We start from the raw sequence: 23,639 nt of genomic DNA on the forward strand, positions 1-23,639 counted from the left end.
AATTTTCAAAAAGAAGAGAAAAAAAACATACAAAGAACCTCAAACTTGTCTCCCATCCGATCTTATTGTCTCTGCTTTCCTCGCAAGGCTTTCATTTAAAATGGGTAGTTAGTTCATCTAAGTGGTTGTTGTGCCCATCAACAGTTATCTTTGCTAGGTTAGATGACATCTTCACCACTTAGACATTATTGGCCATCTCAACTAATAAAAGGCTCCATCTCCATTGATAACAATCAAAATCTTATCTTCACCACTTTGTGAACTGATAGTATAATAGTAAATCACTGTTTTGTGAATTTTCCAGCAATGTGCAGAATCAACAGCTTTTTCTGAGAAACATTTTTGACAAGAAAAATTCACCTAAATTGTCTCACATAATGTGTGTATATAATCTAGAAAATTTGGATTAAAATATTAGGGCAATGATATCAAGCACACTGAAAGGGGATCAAATTCCCCCAACCATGCTTTCAACGATTTGCTGATTGCCTACTAAGAAGACTCTACTCTTCCTCATCTTCTAAGTTCACATTCCGGGCATCTCCTCCAAGCACCTTGGGCACATGCATCCAAAGCCATAATCGGCAAGGAGGGTTTGTCTCTCATCATATGGGAGATCCTCATCAATATATGAAATTGTAATCTGCGGAAGTTAATCCAAAGCATCAGGGTTCCCACCGAAAGCAGCAACAGGAACCTACTAAGCTAACAATGGATTCTACTACGGCTAGAACATGGCAACTTCTTAAAACATCATGTTCTTCAGCAATACAATACCTCCTCTCCTTTGACAATGGGTCGCGCTGCTATAATGATCGCTTGACCGTCTTTATCCTGTAATGAAGGTCAATTCTAACTTCATCAAAATTTTGAAAAAAAAAAAACACATTCTAAGACATTTTTAACTGGTTAATATGTGGAGGAGCATGAAGGTTTCTGAAAGAACATCAAGAATTGAGACATGCAAAAGCCTGCAACATGTGGGGATGTTTTCTATGCCGAAATATGTGCCAAATAAATTATTTGTCTGAATAGTTGAAAAGAGCAATAATTGTGCAAATATTGAACTGATGTTAAAAATAACAACAGAGTGTCTAAGTTCTCTTTATAACAGTGACAGCATTACAATTACTGAGATGAAATCTGTAAGTATAGTGTTAAGCAGCAAATATACAAAAAAAAAAAAGGAATGTCATGTTAAGCATTGCATCAACCATACTATTGTGACATGGTGTTTTAATTATAGATCAATAAATAATTTCTCATAACACTTGGAGGCACCACTTAAATTTTGTGTATTTGCCAAATGCAATGATTCAAAAACAAAAAAGAGGTTATTAAGAACTAGGTGATTAAACAATAGGCTTTCATTCATGAATCAAGACCCATAAGTTATACTTTTCAGTATACTGCAAGTTTTAAATGTTGCCCTGGGTGATTATTCAAGCATGTAGCCTATCAGAAATATGACAGATCCATATTAACATGTGAAACTCCTCAAATGACACTGGTTGGTTCAGACTTACACCTATAGAGGTTAAACCTTTTAAGTTTTACCTCATCTCTTTTGAATGCTTTGGCATTGGGGCAACAAGAATGGTTCATGCAGCTTTGCAGAGGGTAGAACCCAGTACCTGGACATGAAAGTAAAACATAAATGACATGACAATCTGTTATTCAATGAAAGAATCTTGAACAAAAGCAATGGTATTTGATTATTTGCCTTGATAAGTTCATATATAGAAAAAGCACATTAAATGAATATTCAAAATCTACAGCTGTAAAATTGACTTTTTATGCTTATATTTTTATGTCATAGAACATAAATTTATATCATAGCAAATAATACAATTTGTCTGAAACAGAAGCAAGATTGGTATTTTCAGTGGAATTTTCCATTTTTTCTTGCAGCAAAATATTGTTTTGGCTTTTCTTTCGGGGTTTCTGACAATCTTGACTTTTGGTCATTTTATTATCTATTCCCATCAACAACCGAGTTCCTTAACAGGCACTGTCCTAGGTTGATGTTTTTCCTGTCTGGTAAGGCAGAAGAGGAGCACATGTGTACATAAATACACCTTTGGTAATTGTTGGACTTTTATTTTCAGTATATTAAATCCTACCACATCATTGCTGACTTGATTCTGGGCTGAAGTTGGGTTGACCTATAAATTATCCGTATTATTGATGTGTTTTATCATAGTTATATTATGAACTCAGCTATAAAAAAAAATCAAAATTATCATTAACATTAAATGTTAAATTTGGCCCAAAAATTGTTGGACAGCATACCAACAATAGTATGCATCCGCATGGTGCAGCAGCAGTCCATACCAGCCAAGCAGTGTTCATATAGTACTGGTAATTAGTGTATCAAAGCTTGATCAATATGGCTATAATCAATGATGAGTAAAACTTAATGCATAAGAAATTACAGAAACAAAAGATAGGTTTTAGGTTGAGAAAGTGAAAGTGCACTGTGCAACTATGCAGAATTCTTCGGGTGTCTTGTCACTCTAAAAACACACTAGAGGAAATAACGAAAAACAACATCACATGAATTCAACATGAAAGCTTTAGCATTAGCAGAGCAATTCTGGCATAGTGGATATCAAAGCTATGTTGGTAATAGAAATTGGAAAAGTTGGTACAGTATAAACAAGTACAGTATGGTAGGTATGGTTAGGAAAACAAGGGACTACAACCATGGTCAGATGCACTATACTAACCTTGACAACAAACAGAATACTCATCACCTAGTGACTCCAGGAGCGGTCGTGTTAGTTTCTCAGCTTCCACCTGCAACAGATCAAGTTCTCCTATTTAGAAGAGCGATTCACGACATATGGAAAGTATGTGTACTAGTTTTTACCTTCTCTGGAGAGGGAAGATCATCAATATGTATGAAATAGTCCTCAACTGGCGATGCCACAACTAGATCACTGCATTCATAATTTGATAACCATTTTTGATGAGGCCATAATGGGAAAAGCTATCTTGAAGATGAACATATGTATAGACAGAAAGATACTGCCAATCGAGAATAACACATTTGAATAGAACCAAGAATCCCAAATTAAGGAAAAAGCTTACTATCTACAGCACAATAGTATCTGTAGGTTCTGTTACTCACAGATTATTAAGCTCAAACATGCCAATAATATGCCCATAGATCTCAAGTGAAAATACTTAGCATAGTCAAGGAAAGTGACATCGGAATTGATAGCAATTAAATGAAACCTACCAAAACGGATAAGGCCAGCTTGATCAGCAAATTATCAACACTAAAGAAGATATAGTTTGTCTCAATCAACTGATTGATAAATATAGAAGGATACAAGGCGCGCATTCATCCTCGAAGATAGCTTCCTTGAGAAGCTGCAGGGACTGCAAAGATAACATAATTTCTTGAAGTCTTATTTAAAAATCTCCATCTTTACTTTGGCATTAACCAATAAAGTATCAACATCATAGTTGTACAATAATACTAGTGACTACGAACAGAAAACTTAAGTATGACAGCTTAACAGCTGCAATAAACAATTATGCAAACAATATTACAAGAACCAAATTCTTTAGTTACCTCAAATCAAACAGAATGTGTACATAAAGGCAGGTAATCGACATTTATATATTTTGCCTACATTGATAAACATAGCAGTAACTGCTGCATCTCGTCTTTTTTTATAAGTTGTCAATCACATATGGTAACTATAACTTTCTTGTATGTTATTACAACAGTCCAAATGGCTAAGCAACTAATTAATAAATCAACACAGTGAATTGACAAGCCTGCAACTGAATACGGCAATCATATTTTATGCAAACAGTGAAATACAAGCCGAAGTGACCTCATTCATGAGCATTTTATTATTTGGAAGCTACTCACCCAAACCACTTTGAAAGTAAAAGGTCATGATGCAACTAAGTCATAAGATTCGAAAGGCAACAATGTATTTCTTCGAATATATAGAATGGAACAAAAGAATTTGAAAAATGTCAATATGGTTGTTAGTCTTTGATGTTACCCAGATGATGAGGACAAACGGTTTCTGCAAAGTCTAAAAGCACCAAGTGAGTGCTGGCTATCATATGATAAAGTTCCAAAAACAATGAATACAACAAAAAATCTAGGGTATTTTAAAAGAAATATGGTAGCTAAAAAAGGAGGCAAAGAGCTGTATATATGATGACTACAAGGACTACGGTATTCTTTTACAAAAGTTGTAACTAAAATTGGGAGGAGATTAATAGACTGTAAAATCTAAGGCAAGAGAGCATTTATGGACTTGCTAAAACTAAGGCAAGGAAGAGTAGAGATGTAGTTAACATCAGATTTATGGAGGTTTTGAAAGACCAAAAAGTGCATGTTCATGAATGAAATTTAAGAAACAATAAAGGAATCCACTTGTATAAGTTATTTAACAGACATTCTTCAAACAACTTAGCTTTGGACAGAGAAAATAGTAATATGATTTTAGAACAAGTAACACAGATGTGCCAACACGAAGGAGAGACCATTACCATTTTACCATATCAGCATGATACATGCATAATAACCACCAAGTGAATTCCATGCCATGGATTCTTATCAACTCTAAAATGAGTCTAAGACACTTGTTCCCAAGAAGGCCATCATTGAATACAATAGCAATAGGTCTCAAGCACATCAAATTCATATTTAGCAGCACAAGATTACTCAGGTTTGTTAACATATTGCAGCAAGAGCATGCTTACAGTAAAGGCTAGGTCTCTTAGTTGCATTCTGAATGATGCTTCATCAGAAGAATCAACATCATCGGGCAAAGCAATACAGTCCCACCACCTACAAGAACAAATGCATCGACACTCAACCTTACCAATACATAGATACAAAGTTATAGCTTGGCAAATTGCTACTTTTAAGAAAACAAAGAAATACTATGAGGATTGAAATAATGATTGTATTAGAAATTTTATAAATTCTGCCCCTATCCAATATGATGGATAGCCTTCATACATCATTTTGTTGTCTAAGAAGGGTAGCAAAAGTTCAAGCACATCATAAATTAGTTCCTTCCTTTCAACAGATACATTGCTATTACATGGAGAAAAACTTTGAGCATTATAGACTTTTGATTTGCAGATGATGGATGTGGCCTGGTAGAAATATTTTGATTCTCATGTGATGGAGAACCATCCAACTTTATAAATGATTTCAAAAAAAATTATTCTAGGCAAAGAAATCAACAAAAAGTCATCAATTAGTTGACCTAGAAACTCTAAGAGTAGTGTGGAACATTGAAGAGCCTTTTGGTCTTTTTAGGTGCTAACATTGGGACTCTACTTTTGTATTAAGTGCACTCTTTTGGGCTATAATCAGTTGTTTCAAAAATGTTTAGACCTCATAAAAGTCACATTTGGGGTTTCTAAAAAGCATACAAGTTCCTTAGGAGGTTAATATTGGGTATCTACATTGATTGTACTAAGGCTCCTAAACCGCTATAAATAGTGGACCAATAGATGAGACACTTCATATTGGAAAGAAAAAGAATTACATCTTTACTCCTCTAGCCTCTTACTCTTCTCTCATATCTCTAATCTCACTCCTCTCTTTCTCTCCTATTTAATCTCTAATCTCACTCCTCTCTTGCTCTCTCTTTATTTCTCTATGTTGTTCTATATCAATTTGGTATCAGAGTTACCAAGAAACCTGCCCTGTACCTTACTGGATCCCAACTAATAGTAAAAGCTTTAATCAACACTCTTGGATCCTTGCACCTCCAAAGACAACCCCCTGTGTGTGGAGTTGGACTTTGGAGCCACCATCCCGACAAAATTAGTGGACCACTTAGCTCTTGGTGCTCGATAATTTTTTAAAACTCCACAAATATTTTTGTTGCAAAAAAAATTATATATTTTGTTAGATCATGGTTTTCATTGCTTCTTCTCCCCTCGTTTTCTCCCTTTTTTTCTATTAATCAGCCTCTCTCTCCCCTTTAACTACAATGTCAACTACAGTAGCACTAAAATTTAAAACCTTGAAAGTAGGAAACAAAAAACTCAAAAGTGAGAAAAAAAAAAAAAAAGAAGAGCTACTTGAATCATTGCATTGCTACCTTGTGCATTGCAACAATTAACAACTTCATTAGCAAAAGACAATTTGTCCATATAGAATCATAACTAGGCGAGGTGAAAACCAACCAAAACCTAATGATTCCCAAAATCAACAAAGTGAGGCAAACATCCATGGGATCAAACTAAAAGATCATAGCACGATATTGAATAAGTTATCTAACCAAATAACCCAAGTCCTAGGAGCTCTCCGACACCTTGAAAAACAACCTATGAATTAGGAGGTTGATAAGCTGGTTAAGCAACATGACCATTCTCCACAATTCATAACTTTAAATATGGAATTTTGCTCACTCCGCAAACTCCACTTCGAATGAATCCTAAGTCCATATATAGGGCACCTATTCACAATTATGCTCCAACAATATCTTATGACCAAGCCTTTGACCGTTATGATGAATTCCTAGAACCTGTCAGAAACTCACAAACCCAAGCAATAGGTCAACGAGTTCGATTTACTGACAATTTGTGGAAATGGCTAGAAGAGTCAAAATGGATGTGCTAGACTTTGATGGTAGGGTTGACTAAAATACATTTGTTGACTAGTTAGATATAATGGAGGGCTACTTTGAGTGGTATAGAATGACTAATATTGAACGCGTGCGATTTGCAAAAATGAAACTAGTAGGATCCACTAGGAAGTATTGGCAACATGTACAATGTACTCTTGAACACCGTCGAGAGCCTCCTATCACTCAATGAGAAGTCATGAAACAAAAACTTAGAAAAAATATTTGCCAACCTACTTTCAAAGCCAACTAATTGAATAGTTGCTAAACCTGAAACAATTGACTTCTAATGTGATTAAGTATCTGGCACAATTTAAGGAACTTTTACTTAGGTGTGAAATTAAGGAGGATTAGATCACCGTTATTCAAAGGTTTGTTAATGGGTTAAGGTTTGACATCCAATGAGATGTCTACCTTAATTTCCCCCAACACCATGGAGGAAGCTTCTGATAAGCCCTGAAGATTGAGAAGTACCTTCAACTCTATTCAACTCATTAAGCATCTTCTCAGTCTGCAATAAGAGAACCATATCCCAATCTACCCTAAGTAGTGACTCTATCAAGCCAAAAATCCCCACTACTAGCAACACCCCTGACCCAACCATGAATCGTCTACAACTCATTCGATCACTAATTCTCAAACTGAAAGCCTACTCATGAGATGAAAATGAACTAGAAATTGAAGATACTCATGTTAATGTTGCCCGCATCATTCTCTCGACTACTAGTGATTCCGATGAATCGAAGAGGACAAGTATCCTCTATACTTTTATCCTAAGCAGGAAAAGAACTTGCAAGTTGGTTATAGATGGGAGTAGCACTATGAACATAGTCTTAAAATCTATTATCCAGAGACTAAACCTAAAGGTCGAGTCACATTTGACATCATTCAACGTAGGGATGTCAACAGGCAGAGTAAGGCAAGGAGTGCTTCCTTGCCCCCATCCCCTATCATCCCTCATCCCCACCTCATTCCCCGTTTAGACGAGGTGGGAGCAAGGATGGGGATTCCCCATTTGGGGTGAGGAATCTACGGGTTCTCTATATTCTCCTAATTAATCAATTTCATTTAAAAAAATAAAAATATTATCAAAATTAATTAAAAATACCAAAGTTTATAAACAATAACAAATAATATTTGTAAAGTTTACATGTCATAACAATATTCAAATGTAAATATATCCAAATATAAACAACAATATTTGTTAATACTATGTCATCTGGTTCAATCAAATCAAATTGCTCACAATTGATTCAACTAAGGCTCAACCTAATCTGATTTGAATTATGTGGGCGATTGACCCGTCCAATGTCTAGGCCCAATATTTTAGCCCACATATTGACGGGGTGGGTACGAGTACAGGGAGGGGATGGGCGGAGTGTTTTACCCATCCTCATCCCATAACTGCGTGGGTAATAAAAAATGCCTTGAATCCCCGCAGGTATAATTGACACCTCTAATTCAAAGTAGCTTGGGTTGGCAAAGCGAATTTACCCGTGACTAAGAGATGCTTGGTACCCATCAAAATAGGCAAATACCAGGATGAGATTTACTGTGACATTCTACCAATGGGCGTTGCCCATATTCTTATAGGTTGACAATGGTTGTATGTCCTCAATGTTATCGATCATGAGAGAGAAAACACGTCTTTTGATACAAAGGTAAAAACATCATCTTACGACCAACAAAACCATCAAAAAAGTACAAATCGAGAATCCTCAAGTCTCTTTCACAAGCCTCAACCACCAAGAGATTCCACTTATTGGGTCCTAAATCTTTTGAAGTAGAAAACTTAGACAACAAGTCTTGTATGGCCATCATTGCTAGAGAAATTCCTAGCCTTTGTATTACTCCTGACCTAACTCTTAAGGTTAAATCCTTGTTAGATGAATTTTTTGATGTCATACATTCAGAATTACCTAGTGAACTACCACTCTTACGGGAAATCCAACATATCATTAATATTACATCCCTTCCACTTAACTATCATGTCTCATAACCAACCCACTCCTTTGCTCAACACATTCATGATTTGCATACTGATTTGATGTAAAATTATCCTAAGTAATAAAAATTACAAATTTGCTTCTAACGCACAATGAAGGAGTCAAGAGTTACAAGTTGGTGATTATGTCTTGATTCGCGTTCGCCCTAAGAGATTCCCCAAAAATTCATTCAAATTGTATGCCCAAGCTAATGGTCCTTTCCCTATTATCTAAAAATTGGGATCTAATGCAAACATACTCGATTTGTCTTCTGACTTAAATATAAGTCCAATTTTTAATGTGGATAATTTAACTCCATATCATGGTATTTTTTAGCCTCTTTTGTCTACCAATATTCTTGTAGGTGACGATCCTCCTAAAGCACCAACTCTCCCACAATACAATGATGTCATAGAGGTCATTCTTGATAATCGTCTTATTATGTCTACTACAAACATCACGTAACACTTTCTTGTCAAGTAGCATGATCTTCCTGCTTCTGATACCACTTGGATTACTTTGGAGGTACTTTGTGACTTTGCACCAAAATTATTGGACAAGTGCCTTGCATATCACTTTCCGAGGTTGAGTTCTTTTCCACTGGAGGAGAATGATGAAGAATCATCTAGTTTTATATAGGATTTCAAAAAAGTGTATTCTAAGCAGCAAAAATCGTTAATTAGTTGGCCTAGAAACTCGTAAGAGTTATGTGAAAAATTGAAAATTTTTTTGGTCTTTCTAGGTGCTAACATTGGGACTCTACTTTTTTACTAAGTGCACTTTTTTAGTCTTTCTACGCACTAACATTAGGACTCTACTTTTGTATTAAGTGGTGTAATCTTTTTTTTCTCAGTTGTAATAAGTTGTTTTAAATCTGTTTAGGTCTCCTCGAAGTCACATTTGAGGTTTCTACAGGGCATACAATTTCCCTAGGAGGTTACTCTTGGGAATCATTGCCTACATTGATTGTACTAACGCTCCAGAACCCCTATAAATAATGGAGCTTGTCAATGGATGAGACACTTCAGATTGGAATGAAAAAGAATTACATCTACTCTCTTCTAGCCTCTTTCTCCTCTCTCTAATCTTTAATCTCACACCTCTCTTCTCTCCTCTCTAATCTCTAATCTCACTCCTCTCTTTCTATCCTCTCTAATTTATAATCTCACTCCTCTCTTTCTCTCCTCTCTAATGTCTAATCTCACTCCTCTCTCGCTCTCTCTCTCTATTTCTCTACCCAGTTCTACATCACCATGTGGTTAACCTTGTTGTGGCTTACACCAGAAGGAACAAAACATACCCAATAGTAAATGTCACAACCTGCAAATAGTCATGTCAGGAGACTTCTAGACCTAGAACCCATTCTGTTTTCTCCCTATGACAAAAAATTCCATATCTACTTATTCAATTAATTTGTTAAGATTGACATACCCCTTGAGCATCAAACGTTGTTGGTAACTAAGAAAAAGCTTTGAAGTTTCAAATTTAAAGTTATAGGGGCCATAAGATGCAAAGAGCTGACTAACAAAAACTTTAAAGAATTCAAATATAAAATATCTGCATACAAGAGAGATATCAAATCATAAGTCAGGAAAAATTTGTCTTGATCTGAGCTTTCAATCACCCACAACAAATTTTGCAAGTGCACTTTCGATTTGAGTTGCAGTAGATGGCTGATATATAGAAAGGCCCTTTGCTCCCTATAGTTAATGAGGCATGACCAACATGTATAACAAGTGAAACTACCTTTTCTTGAAGCCCATTGAAACCGGTTTCCAAGCCTCCAAAAGCAAAGGGAAGTCTGTTTCATCTAGTTTAGCACGCTTCTCATTCTCTTTAAAGCGTAGCCTCTTGAGTTTCCTAAATTTCAAAATGGTACATGAGATCACCTGACACGTTAAACCACATAGACGTAGAATTAGTTAAAGAGGAATCAGTAATATAAAGTAATGTCGCTGATGCTTATGAGAATAAACTAGCAAAAGATTAACAAGAGATGCATTAGATCCATTTCAAAGTAACAAAGAAGAAAAACAGGGAATGAAGGAAAAGCTAAGAAATTCAAAATTTTAATCAGTTACCAAAAATCTTCCGAAATCACTCATCCTGACATACTCAGAAAGAAGGTTCCACATATATGTTGCCCAATAATAAGGATGTTTTACAGCAAGAGCTCTCTCATTCTAGTATTATATACTCATTCTGTCAGGTTTAATAACATCTTTTACCACAAAAAATGCCTTGAGTAATTACAAGCCACTTTCTTCTCCAATGTTCATTATAAACATGGATTTTGCATCAATGCCAAATAATTTAAAATGATAGAAGTGATTTCAGGTAACAAAGATGGAAACATTATATTATAATGATTTAACACCAGTATGGACCGGTAAGGCAAACTATAATGATTATAGATCAATAAAGCTTGCATAGCAAAAAAAACTACATCAGATAATGGTGGATGAAAATTATGAAGCCATGAACTAGCACTGAGCAAAGGCTTGTTAATTACACATATAGAACAAGTGGTTTATCAGATGACCTGCAAAGGAAATTAGCATTAGACAGTCTTTCTAACAGTGCAAGATGCTGAAAGAATGTCTGCCTTCCTCCCAAATTGGCAATAATTACTTTGAGGAAATAGCTGGTGGCACATCATTTTTCATGTTATAAGCAATAATTCCTGCTAGATCACTTATCGCTAATGAATGTATAAACATGTAAAGAAATCATTCATATGGATTAAGTTAATTGATCAAAGTCTGGTCCATAAATTAGTAATGAAGGAAAGTGGAGACACAAGACAATAAATGATCTACAAGTTTGATAAATGTTATAGGTAACTTTAAAGAAATGAATTGAACCTAAATTTTGTTTAAGTTCCATTTATAATTTTTCATCGGTAAGAAACTAAAGAACTTTCCAACCAGAACATCCTACTCTTGCCAGGCTAGAGACAATGTGACAGTTGCCACTAAGAAGGGGTTGGAAGCTCATCTTAGGTTTTATAAAAAGGTATTCTGCCAGCAAGCACAAACTGAGAATTCAACAGGTTCATAAGTAGCAGCAAAACTAACTAATCAAAGTATCAAACTGATTCTTGTCTTAAGGTCCACTAAAATCTTTGAAGCAGCATGAAAGCAAAGACCACATACTTCAGTTGAAATTCATACATGATATAGAAGTTTACTACTTAAACAAGGATTAGATACATAGACAAATCAGGATACCTTTGCAGCTAGGATGAAAATGTCATTTGTTCCTAAAAAAGACAAGTATAAACATTAGAATAGGAAAAGTAATTTCATTGTAAGATAAATACAAAAATAACTAAAAAAAAGTTTGTTGTACATGTTCACAGCATCACATAAAATAATCTATTAGAAGGGTACAAATAAGTAGATTTCATGGTCAACACTATGCCACTGAATTTTAGGTTTATATCTCCTATCAGTTTAACTGATTCTAACCATTAGCAATGCAGAGGGAAATAATCATCAAAACATTAGCCATGATTTAGTACATAATACAATCAATTTAGAATAAATTACGGGAAAAGAGTCTTTTATAAGAGGATGAGGCATTGAGTAACACATTTTCATGTAGTTAACTTACCATTGGAATGTTCTATAAATTTAAGTATTGCATCCCTTTTTGATGATTCTGTATTCCTCCCAGTGCATAGCAAAGAATGAAATGATTCCCAGTCCAAATCTGTACATAATTTGCTACAAGAATAAAGCAATTCAGTCAAAAGGATCTAAAAGCAGGATATGGTTTAACAAAAAAATAGACAAGATATTGAATACATATAATAATGAACAATAAAGAAGCATTTAAAGCATTAACTTGACATCATGGTAATTATTGATAAACTTCCAGTTATTTATGATCTATAAGCATGACTAACAAATGTGTTTAATACCATTGCTCACTTGTTTTGAAGTTTTCACCTTCTAAAACTTGAACATGTTTTCAATGACAGAAAGCATTTAGTGAATATGCCATTGCATTTCTAACCTGCAATAATGTTCTTCTTTGCACCCACCGGGACAATCAAAAATTGAAGGTAAAGCAAATAGATTTGTATAAGGCAAAGACATATTGCCATTGATAAGTGAATGTAGCACCTCCGTAGGAATAGAATTGTCCTTTGAGTTTGTATAAGTACTTGAGCCTATATCATGGCTTCCATTTGAGACAGAATGTTTTTTTATGTCATCTAACACTCTTGTGCACGCTTTTTCTGGAAATCTTGACAATGACTCTTTGCACTCCTTATTAGCAGATAATCCCAACTCTTGCAAATAGAGTTTCCTCCCAATTTGAAGTTCTATAGAACCAATAAAGCGAAAACAGTAACTACATACAAGACAATCAACCTGCAAAGGTGAAACAACAATCACCAAGTAATATGGATGTCTAAAAAGATGACATAATAATAGAGACCTTATTAGAACTGTGTTGAGCTGCTACAAGTATTTGATCCTTTAAAACAAGTTCACCTTCTTCAAATTCCTTGATGGCATAGACAGCTGCACTCACACACAGAATTCAAGGCACCACACTCCTCGATTAGATTGAACTATAAGGAAAAAGTTTAAACTAATATTGATAATGTCACTAAATAAACTTTAGGTTTATACTTAATTTAATTCTATTTGTTTCATATGAAGTTCAAGATATTCTCTAATTCCAGAGGAGAATATAGGCCTCCCCAGGAAGAGCAAGAGAATATTCCATTTCTACAGATTTCTATATTCCCAGGAAAAATTGTTTTCAATGATTCTATCAAGTGTTTCAAGCATAATCAGTTTTTGCAACTCTTTTAGTTATAGCTTTTATATGTCATTTGATGTTTCTCAGTATGGCTTGTTGTATCATTTGTGGATTAGATGAGACATAAATCTTGACCTGATTATATCACAAGCATACACAATAACTGACTTGTGCAGATGGGCTCATGTTCCGTTCCTTGAAACAGCTGCTGAAAAAGATAGGAAATTTCGGTATTTTGGATGATGAATGAAGCGCCAAATCAGGGTTTTCCTTTTTGGGTACCAGACCCGTTTCAGCTATCTGCTGGAACGATATATACCAGTCTATATTGGTGTACCGACACATGGTACATAGGTGTGTTCCAGTGTTATGACGAGGAAGAAAAAGAGGGTGAAGAGGAAGAGGCAGTGGAGGAACAGAAGAGGAAGAAGGAGAAAGGAAGAAGAAAGAAGAGGAGGAGGAGAAGTGCAGCAGCAACAGTGGCAGCGTCAAAGTGGAAGCGGCAGCGGCAAAGAGGCAACGGCGAGGGCTGTGGCATCATATACGAGAAGAGGGCTTGCAAACTATTTGCTTTTTTTTTCTTTTCTAACGCTGAAATGGACTGGGGCCCATCACTTTTCAATTTTTTTTACTATTTTAATCGAACCACCCAAAACGGGGGTAGTCCACGTATTGGTCCACGCCCAGTCCTGTACCATACCATTTCAGGTGGTACAGCAATCACTGCTCCAAATATATACATGACGTTGAGTGATACACAAGTCTCTGTAGGCTGTAGCAGTTGTACTCTGCTCTTTCTGTAACTATTTCATCTTACTTTCTTCATTTCATTTCATTATCCAAGATATTCTCTCTATAGTGTAATGACATTCATTTTTCGCTAAATGTAATTGATGTTATGCTTGTTAAAATTTGTAAGTGGCCTGTTCTACTCTAACCACAGTTAAGAGTTCGTTGATAAAGGTTTGCTGCCTTACAACACTAATCTGACCCTTAGGATGTATAGAAGGGCTTCAAGTTCTGGCATCATTTTCTCACATATTGTTGAAATATAACAAGATGAAGCTGTGATGTCCCTGCTATATGGGGTCAACTACAAAGATATTCTATGGCCATTGAGAATGAAGTTGAGTTGTCTAACACAAAATATACCCAAGATGATAATGTCAGCGAAGAAATTAATCTGCCAATTGAAGAATACTGAAGTCATATTAATTGAGATATTATGGCAGCATAGTCACAATCCCTTCCAGCAGGAGTCAACATAATATAGGTATAAATATGCTGACAAATAAGCAAGATGGAGGTGAAAAAAGATGAAAAATTATACCTTTCCCACTACTGTTGCTAAAATTTATCTTTAAATTGTTGCATTTTCTTGTTTTCATAAGTTCATCATAGTAATCCTGAAACAAGATAAATATGTCTTAGTACGGACATACTGCAAAGATATATACATCAAGTTTAGGCAAAAGACAAAGGATTGGTGAAGATTAACAATACGTTCTATCTTCATCGTCTTACAAATCCGCAATGCTGTAATTGCCACCAAACACATCATCACAAACCAGAGTGTTGGTAGATAAATAAAACACATATAGAAAAAAGGGAATGAATTTGATAGTTGCATGCTATTTGTTAGTACAAATCTACCAATAATTCATGTGTGCAATATCGTACAAAAAAGAGATCTATAGAAAAGTGGATTTTTTCTATTTCATCACTAACTACAAGACATCAACATCATGACCTCAACATTGCTTTAAGCCTTCAGCTAACTTTTGCCACTAAGCAACCTCTTCATCAATCTTTTCCTTTCTATCCTTCTGCAAAAAATTACATTTTTGTTAACCAAGTTTTCAGCTTATAAAACTTCACTCAACACTGATACCATGAAATTACAAATTTAAACATACATCATCAGTGTTTGATTCTTGATGATGTCATGAAATTGCATGCTTTAAGGCATGTAAGTTCTCTTTTTTTCTTTCTTTCTCCAGTTAACTGACTTTCTTATGTGACACTGAAATCCTGATAGAAGTGGACAATTAAATTTGGCACAGTTTTATTTCAAGAAGTATGACTCAAGAGAGGTCCCATGTTAGAACAAATAGAGTATCTTGAGATGCACAACCAAAAGAAGAAAAAAGGATGAGATAATAGAGACAACACAAAGGTTTACATGGTTTAACTTTAATCCTTCTGTCCTACATACACAGCTGATACAGGAGACTTTCACCACGAAAAGAAAACAATAGGGCAATCTTTTCCAACCTCTCAGACTTCCAATAACAGCACTCAGAAACAGAAAATTGAACAAACAGCAAAATTCCTGAGTATTGGGGTCCAATCCAATGTAAAATGCAGGGCCTAATGCGAAACTTCATAACCATAGAGCATACTCACGTTAATTCTATCAATTAGGCAACAAATCATCCATAAGAGATTCCTTGCAACAGATCATAAATCATGAGGTGACCAATATTTAACACAGCACCATACCTCATCCTATGATTATGTTATGCCCCTACTATCTCTTAAGAAAACACACATATAATATATGTTAAAATCAATTTCTTTAATATGTGGTAGATGTTGATTCTGGCTAACCTTTCAAACCATTTGGCACAGCGAACTTAAGCTCTCGGAGAAATCCTAATGGTAAGCAATACAGTAGAACCAAAACAAGAACCTTTTCACAAAATGAGGCAAACTTTAACTCATGTATTCCTAATTTCCAAAGAAACCCTGATTGTTAATCTAACACTAGAGCCATAAATAAGAACTGTTCAACACAATCTGGCAAACTTTTAGCTCATGTATTAAGAAAATATAACTCTAAAGGCCAAGCATCATATATGGGCATACCCAGTGCATAAGGCTCCCACCAATGCAGAGTCTCAAAAGAGTCAACGCATACAACCTTGTTAGAGAGGCTGTTTCCGAGACTCAACCGTTGGTTTCCCCGGTTGCAAAGGAACCGTAACCAAGCACCTAACTCGAACTAAAACAGCGGCTTATCTTGCAACCCCTACTATTACTCAGTAGAACAACCATCGTACTTAACTTATTGGCCCTCCTTTGTTAAGCTTTCATCTTCCACAGGGTTTGATCCAAAGGAAACGCTAGGATGCTTAAAAATCTCATTTTGAATAACAAATCTGCTGCTTCATCAAAATTCAATACTTTTTTCGGGGGACACCGCGAGAAAAGAAGAAAGAATCGTTGGAACGTTACGGCTCGTAGTTGTTGTCGTACCACGACATTTAAAGAAGAAACGATAATCCGAGAGAGAGCAATATTCGACCTTAATCGATTCAGGAGAGGGAGGTGACAGAAGGACAGCTATCTGATCAGAGAACTCCTTATCAAGAGGGCACGGGCTGCTGCTACCGCTGCCTCCTTCCATCGAGATTGAGAGGACGCCACAGACGGTGGAGGGTTTCGGTGAGAGGTTTAGGGGAGCGAGCATTCCCAGCTCCAATATGTACACGTGCATCTCTAACCGAGCAACGATTCATCTAGATTCGTGCCGGTCATAGATTGCTCGATCTTGGCCCTCCATCTCCCGCGGCGGTCTCTAATTGTCGATTTTTCTCTCCAATGAAATGAATTGTTGTGTTATATATATATATATATATATATATATATATAAAGAGCTGCTTCAGGTAAAACTCACATGAGAGATTTGAAGTCATCTTCTGAAAGTTGGGTTGGGGAGTCACTATGAATGAGGGTGGTGGTGAGATGAATCGACCTATGTGGCCTGGGAATCAATCCTGATTCTGTTCTTGGCGATGTTGTAGCTCGTCATGATTCCTTGGAGGCCATGTCTTGTACTAACACTTGCTAGTAATATAATATGCCATGGATTGGGGAGCAGTTTGGAAAAGGGGAGGGCATTGGAGGTCTAAGAATGCAGGTAAATAGGGCACTTTCCTTTCTCTTTCTGATCTTTCTGTGATGCAGCTCTTCATGCAACCAATCTTGCTTTTCTTGGTGTCTCAATGCTTTGATCTCTGTTCCTTTTCCTTTTAGGTTGTAGAAATGTTCATATTTTCATATTCTCTTTTTCAGTTCTTTATGTACATCTATCATGGCTTGCATTAGGTTATTTGTAGATTAATTAAGTTTCTGAATTTAACATTCATCTTAGAGCTCAGCAAATTATAGCCTTTGTCAGCTTCATCATTATCTAGATGTCACTTCTAATCCTAATTCAAACTTTGAAATATTTATCTATTCCTCCTATTTTATTATGTGAAAATCCAAGTTAGGAATACATTATAACCTATTAAATTCTTCCTGTCAACTCATTTTGGAACTCTCTGCACTGCATTTCACCCAATGCAGTATTGTCGAAACTAACATTAAGACATGCAATAATTTGCAGACTCCATTGTGAAACTTAGTGACTGATTTGCTCCAATCATCTTTCTTTAGATGATGAACTAGAGTGTTGAGACTAGATGAGTAGTTGATACTCCTTTTTGTGGTAGAACAATTTATTGGCACCATAATGTGAGTGCTCATAAACACTGATGCTCAGCTACTGATCAACTTAGGGTACATGTTCAAAAGCAAATGTTCATACGTGATCTAAGAAAAAAATTTTTTAGGGAAAACAAAATATAGATTCATTAGTAGAAAGAAAAATTAAATAACTGCAAAATGTTTGTCTTCTTTGATGAGTCTGTTTTATTCGTGCTGCTTACTGCTTAGTAGACTGTTACAGGGAACTATTATATAAACTTAAAATTCTGCAGCTCTTTGGCCTAAAGATCTATACTACTTTCTCTTTTTCAGGATTTGGATTCTAATGATCTTTCCTCCAATAAACAAGGTAAACTATGGCACCATGTCGTCCTCATTCTCATGTAATTTCAGGAAACCACCCTCAACACAACATGTAACACTCTGCTGAATAATATCTCTTACGCTATATGTGAACGCGAAACCCAGGTCAGTCAAATGCTTGGAAGATATTGCTGGATGTATAGAAATGCAGGAGTTCTCATGGAACCTGGAAGCATGTGTGGCATTTTGTCATTCTATGATACCAGCCAAAACTATTAAAATACTCGTTTATGGACCAGATTGAGAACAATTACCTTTTAGAACTAAGTGCAGGGTAGTTTTTAGATAGAAGATCAGTCAGTTCAGGCAAAGAACAGCTGCCAGCAGAGCAAATGTATCGGCCTTCGGTCATAGGTTGTTCCATTAGAAATATATGTGCGTTGCATATGTCTTCAACGTGTGCCAATGGTATTGAACCCAATCTGGAGTGTACTGAGGCTAGTATAGGATAGAGTTCTGGATCACCTGTCAACAGTAGTGCAAGAATGTACAAATAAATTTGGACAGTCAGGAGAATAGCTAGGTATATTTAGTAAACTATCTATAGTATCGATATCATTCTCTAAAATTAAGAAAAGTCAGGTTCAAATAAAATTTGATTCTTTCTTTGTTGTAGTATGTGTGAATGTAAAATGTGTTGTTTCAAAGAGTTTGAGGTACACATAGTCTTCTCCACAGACCTAGTTGTCGAGTTCACTACACATGTTGAACATATAAACATCGTCCAGAACTAATTTCTATGTCGTAGATACTTTAATGAACTAATTTTTTTTCCCTGAGTTCTTCATATTCCTGTTCTAGAAAATACATAAATTGGTACCGATATGGCACTAGATTCAGTAAATATATGTTACTCTGCATTCCTCATTTTTTTCACTCTAGAAAAGAAAAGAGACCGTGCCATTCGATACTTATGATGGTTTATATCTTTCTTGATTTAGATTTTGATTGTTGTGATTTAGGGAGTTGAATAAACATCCTAAGCTACTCTATATTACCACATATTAAGTACTAGAAGTCAACACTGTTGAAGAAGGCATCATGTTTTTTCAAGGGAGAAAAGCTTTGCAATCTTAATAAGTAGGTTGGGTTGGAAGTTACCGGTAATAGGTGACAGCAGAACTTGAACACTTGCAGGAACACTTGGAGTTAGGAAAGGACCAGCTACTGTAGGTGGGATAATTGACACCAAGTCAATGCCCTTCTCCTTGGCAAACTGGAATGCCTTTTCCTCAGTCAATAGCTTTGACAGAACATAGACCTGCAGTTTGGAAGGTGTCACTGCAACAGATGAACTGCTAAATCTAGTGCAGTCAGAAGCAGTCATCTACATCAAGTAGCTGATAAAACCCTACTACTGCTGTAATCTTTCCATTGGCAGATGAAGTGATAAAAAATACTGTTTCTAAACAGTAGTTCATCCAAAGTGACAACAAAAAGAGAAAAAAAGGAAACTTAAGTTGCAACGTCAAGCCCCTTGGAATCAAAGAAAGGCTTCAATAGTTTATTGCAGTTATTAGTGCAAGGAGACAATCACATACATACGTTTTTAAAGATGGAGAACTTACCCATCCTTTTGGCTTTGTCTTCCAAACTTGATTTATCGGTACGATAGATGATTCATCGACCATCGATCTCAACTCCCCTTCATCATCTTTGGCGGTGATGGTACTAATGGAAGATGTAAATACCACTTTCCTAACTGAACCTGATTTTGCACAAGCTTGTAGGACATTAATCACTCCTCTTACTGCCGGTTCCAATATCTTTGTTCTTACATGGTTCTCTACAATCACAATGGAGTTCACGTTAGTCCTTCTGAATTTTGCAGTACTTCACCAAGGGTTTTGCTGAAATTTCTGTCAAGGTTTGTTGAAAGAGTTTGAGAGATGTCTGAAATTTGAGCTAACTTTAGGCTGAAGAATGATCAAACATAATTAGTTCAATTTTACATGTAGGATTCTGATGGTGGCATCAAGAATTTTCTTGTCAAGACAAGTAAATCATTTCCCATACGGAAACAACTTACCAATATTTTCTTTTGCTGTGGTGTTGAATTCCATACAGGCTGCTACATGGAACACAAACTGGCAGTTCTTGACTGCCTCATCGTAGCTTCCATCATCACTGAGATCGGCTTCGAAGATCTTCAACCGACTTTCTCCTCTCAGTGTTGACAGAAGCCATGATGCCTTCCCTTACACCAAGGAAATAAGTTTAGCATTAATATCACCTGTAGTACATTGCTTAGTCTTCCAACATGCTGGTTTTACTGTTTCTATTTCCATTAACATAGTAAAAGATTTAGCTTATCTGATGGTTGGAACACATCAATAGTAGCGTGCTGAGGTTATTGTTTCTTTTGCTTTCATCTATACTGTCGATACTTTGTAACATGTATTATCATGTTCTCTCTTTAAAGGAAAAGAGAAAGCAATCATGCAGTGTTATGATTGATTAAAGATGAAGGCTGAGATCAGAACAGGTTTCTGTTCAATCCATGGAATCAGAAGGTGATCATCTCACTCACTCTCTCTTCAACCAGCAAGATCAAATCAAGACTGAAAGAAACAAGAAAGAACAGTTCAGGCCAAAATTATTCTCGGCTTCCATCTTCACTGAGATCGGCGTCCAAGACCTTCTTCAACCAGCTTTCTCCATCAGTGCTGACAGAAGCCATGACACCTTCCGTTACACCAAGTTACGATTCATTAAAGATAAGGCTGAGATCAGAACAGGCTTCTGTTCATCACTGCAGAAAGTGATCATCTCACTCATTCTGCCATCACATCAAGACTGAAAGAAACAAGCAAGAACAGTTCAGGCCAAAACCATTTTTGGCTTCTATCCTCACGGAGATAGGCGATGACGGCAGCCATGACACCTTCCCTAACACCAAGTTATGATTCATTAAAGATGAAAGCCGAGATAAGAACAGGCTTCTGTTCATCGGTGCAGAAAGTGATCATCTCACTCAGTCACTCATTCTTCAACGAGCAAGACCACATCAAGACTGAAAGATTCAAGCAAGAACAGTTGAGGCCAAAACCATTCTTGGCTTCCATCCTCACTGAGATCAGCGTCGAAGATCTTCAACCAGCTCTCCCCACTCAGTGCTGACAGAATCTATGACACCTTCCCTAACACCAAGTTATGATTCATTAAAGATGAATGCTGAGATAAGAACAGGCTTCTGTTCATCATCTCACTCACTCACTTTTCGACAACAAATCAAGATCGAAAGAAACAAGCAAGAATAGTTCAGGCCAAAGTCCTACATGATGGAAGCAGATTCTTCCAAGCGCAGAGGAGGGGGACCGTAAGCAGACCAACCTGCATCCCTGATCGTTGCATTAACGTGATACCCCCTTCGGAGAAGAGATCGGACGAGCCAGGAGCCAATGAACCCGGTTGCACCAGTCACACATGCAACTCGCCTCGCACCGGATGCAGCCGCCGCTGCTACAGTTTGGTGGCCATCCATCTCTGGTTTCCTCCTCCTGCAAGTCTTGAAGCTGAAGCTTGATATGGAGGTAAATGGAGATGGGGGAGAACGGTGACACTGTACTTTGTTGATGTGTGATTGCTCGATCGTGTCAAGGAAAGGTTCAAATCATAAGGACACATCCAGTATGTGTCATGTCATCGATTTGATGCATGCATCTGTGCTGGATAGCGCAGTCATGCAATTACTTAGTACCCGTGAGTAGAGATACCTGAGAGAAGATGTCCCACAGAAAGACATGTATGTCTCTAGAAAGTTCCAGCTGACAGCCTTTGTAAAGGATTGCAGGCACGTGCCTGACTACGCTAAACTTCACATTTATTATCACATCCCGATACAAAGTAACTCGGAAAAGCATGTGACTGCACCAAACCTCTCATTTATTATCATATCCTCGTACAAATTGGCTCGGAAAATAATTGCAGGCATGTGACTTCTCATTTATTATCATGTCTCGATACAAATTAACTCACATCAAATAAAATATGAATATAATATTTATATATATTGGTAGATGTGAATTTCTATTTTACAATTTTTTTCATAAATAATTAGGTATAACTCGGTAGAGAATAACATTTGGATAATATCACTTAGATCGAGATATCATACTCATAAATAATTAGGTATTTATTAAAATAAAACAAAGATAAGGATATCATTCTCATAAATATAACTTAGGTCGGGATATCATACATATAATGCTAATCTTTAAAATAAAAATAAGTATATTTACTAAAAGAAATATTTTATAGCTAATCATTTATTGGAAAAAAAAAAATGAGGAGAAAGAATTAGGGTGAATTTCCAAACAAAGCTTCTCTTTTTTTGTTTTTGTTTTTGTTTTTTTCATAATTCCCTAACTGCATCTATTTTTGTCTAATACCTATAATACTCATAGTCACCAATATTTTTTTTCCTTTCTTTTCTTTTCCTATGGACAGGGTGAACCGGTCCCGTTACAGTATTTTTACACTATGTTATATTGTTTTCAACAATAGCCAAAAAAAAACTATAACATAATATAAAAACATTATGTTATGATGTTTGTCTAGTATTATTGAAAATAAATATATTATGGTATTTTTTTTTTTTTACTTTTATATAGCATTTTCCTAATATTATTGAGACTATTGCAACGCGATGTATAAACACTATAAATATAATGTTTTTACAAAATTTGTACAAAAACACTATAGTATAGTATTGTACTGCATTATAGTGCTATTTCTTGAAAATGCAATAATAATGTAAAAAAAATACTATAACTGGATCTATCCATAGAAGAAAAAAAAAAGGGGGGGCGGGTGGAGGGGGGGGAAGGATGTTGTTTGAAAATTCTAAAAATGGGTATACTTCCCACGAAAAATTCAAAGAGAAAAGCTTTTTTTTTTAGAATTCATCTAAAGAATTAATAATAATAACTTGGTTTCCGACCTATATTTGAACCTTAAATATCTAAATTTATCTTAAATATCTATTTTATATTTAAAATTATTTTAAATCTAATTAAAGTAGATGTGGATGTTTAAAAATAAAATATTATTACATAAGTTATTGGGTCATCGAGTTTGATGTACATACATCAACTTTATATTATCTTACTTTCGATTGTTCCCTCACTTGATCATGTAATACATTTAACAAACATATTGTTCCAATATGATATCCTAATGACTCTTCATCGTTATTATTAGATTCTGAACTACTTGAATTAAGGGTGACATCATTGTCCATTGCTAATCTTCGAGGCTTTGCCTTTCAAACTTTGACCCCTTATTTTGTTTTTTTCATAATCAAGCCTCATATTGTTCTATGTCGAGTAAAAAGTTCTTAAATTTCTTTGTATCACAGGCACCGTCGTAGCAATGTGGCTCGGGTGCTTTTAGG

General features: G+C 35.8%; 2 protein-coding genes across 5 annotated transcripts; both read right to left on the minus strand.

The window, feature by feature from the left end:
• Positions 1–202: 202 nt before the first annotated feature.
• On the minus strand, positions 203–16,853 carry LOC135581970 (histone-lysine N-methyltransferase ATXR2-like). Of its 2 annotated transcripts, XM_065181270.1 has the most exons (16): positions 16,695–16,852; positions 14,891–14,923; positions 14,718–14,793; positions 13,058–13,143; positions 12,629–12,990; positions 12,224–12,336; positions 11,839–11,870; positions 10,355–10,497; positions 4,738–4,825; positions 3,339–3,387; positions 3,134–3,188; positions 2,873–2,942; positions 2,730–2,799; positions 1,558–1,634; positions 778–834; positions 203–643 (listed from the first exon to the last, which is right to left on the minus strand). In XM_065181270.1, exons 3-16 carry the CDS (start codon positions 14,773–14,775, stop codon positions 527–529), a joined length of 1,377 nt encoding a protein of 458 aa, XP_065037342.1. In that variant the 5' UTR covers positions 14,776–14,793; positions 14,891–14,923; positions 16,695–16,852; the 3' UTR covers positions 203–526. The 2 variants fall into 2 exon arrangements, with proteins under 2 accessions (XP_065037342.1, XP_065037341.1); XM_065181269.1 differs by lacking the exon at positions 14,891–14,923 and having other exon boundaries at positions 16,695–16,853.
• Positions 16,854–18,043: 1,190 nt separating this feature from the next.
• On the minus strand, positions 18,044–21,919 carry LOC135672842 (putative anthocyanidin reductase). 3 transcript variants are annotated; one of them, XM_065181271.1, is made up of 6 exons: positions 21,578–21,919; positions 20,274–20,441; positions 19,813–20,030; positions 19,346–19,505; positions 18,499–18,709; positions 18,044–18,410 (listed from the first exon to the last, which is right to left on the minus strand). In XM_065181271.1, the coding sequence occupies exons 1-6, from the start codon at positions 21,726–21,728 to the stop codon at positions 18,236–18,238; spliced, it is 1,083 nt and encodes a 360-aa protein (XP_065037343.1). In that variant the 5' UTR covers positions 21,729–21,919; the 3' UTR covers positions 18,044–18,235. The 3 variants fall into 3 exon arrangements, with proteins under 3 accessions (XP_065037343.1, XP_065037344.1, XP_065037345.1); XM_065181272.1 differs by having other exon boundaries at positions 20,274–20,436; positions 21,578–21,712; XM_065181273.1 differs by lacking the exon at positions 20,274–20,441 and having other exon boundaries at positions 21,578–21,914.
• Between the last annotated feature and the right edge of the window lie 1,720 nt (positions 21,920–23,639).

This window comes from Musa acuminata, chromosome BXJ1-5 (assembly GCF_036884655.1).
Source record: "Musa acuminata AAA Group cultivar baxijiao chromosome BXJ1-5, Cavendish_Baxijiao_AAA, whole genome shotgun sequence".
Lineage (NCBI taxonomy): Eukaryota > Viridiplantae > Streptophyta > Magnoliopsida > Zingiberales > Musaceae > Musa > Musa acuminata.

Bases quoted from the DNA above. Each gene is read 5' to 3' on its own strand.
- LOC135581970 (XM_065181269.1), bottom strand. From the start codon at position 16,796: ATGGAAGGAGGCAGCGGTAGCAGCAGCCCGTGCCCTCTTGATAAGGAG. The intron at 14,794-16,694 runs GTCGAATATTGC...ATCTTGTTTCAG, and splicing joins CCTCTCCTGAATCGATTAAG to GATTACTATGATGAACTTAT. The intron at 835-1,557 runs GTAAAACTTAAA...CCTTCATTACAG, and splicing joins AAGCATTCAAAAGAGATGAG to GATAAAGACGGTCAAGCGAT.
- LOC135672842 (XM_065181271.1), bottom strand. From the start codon at position 21,728: ATGGATGGCCACCAAACTGTAGCAGCGGCGGCTGCATCCGGTGCGAGG. The intron at 19,506-19,812 runs GTAAGTTCTCCA...TCCAAACTGCAG, and splicing joins AGACAAAGCCAAAAGGATGG to GTCTATGTTCTGTCAAAGCT. The intron at 18,710-19,345 runs GTAACTTCCAAC...TACTGTTGACAG, and splicing joins TCTGCTGTCACCTATTACCG to GTGATCCAGAACTCTATCCT.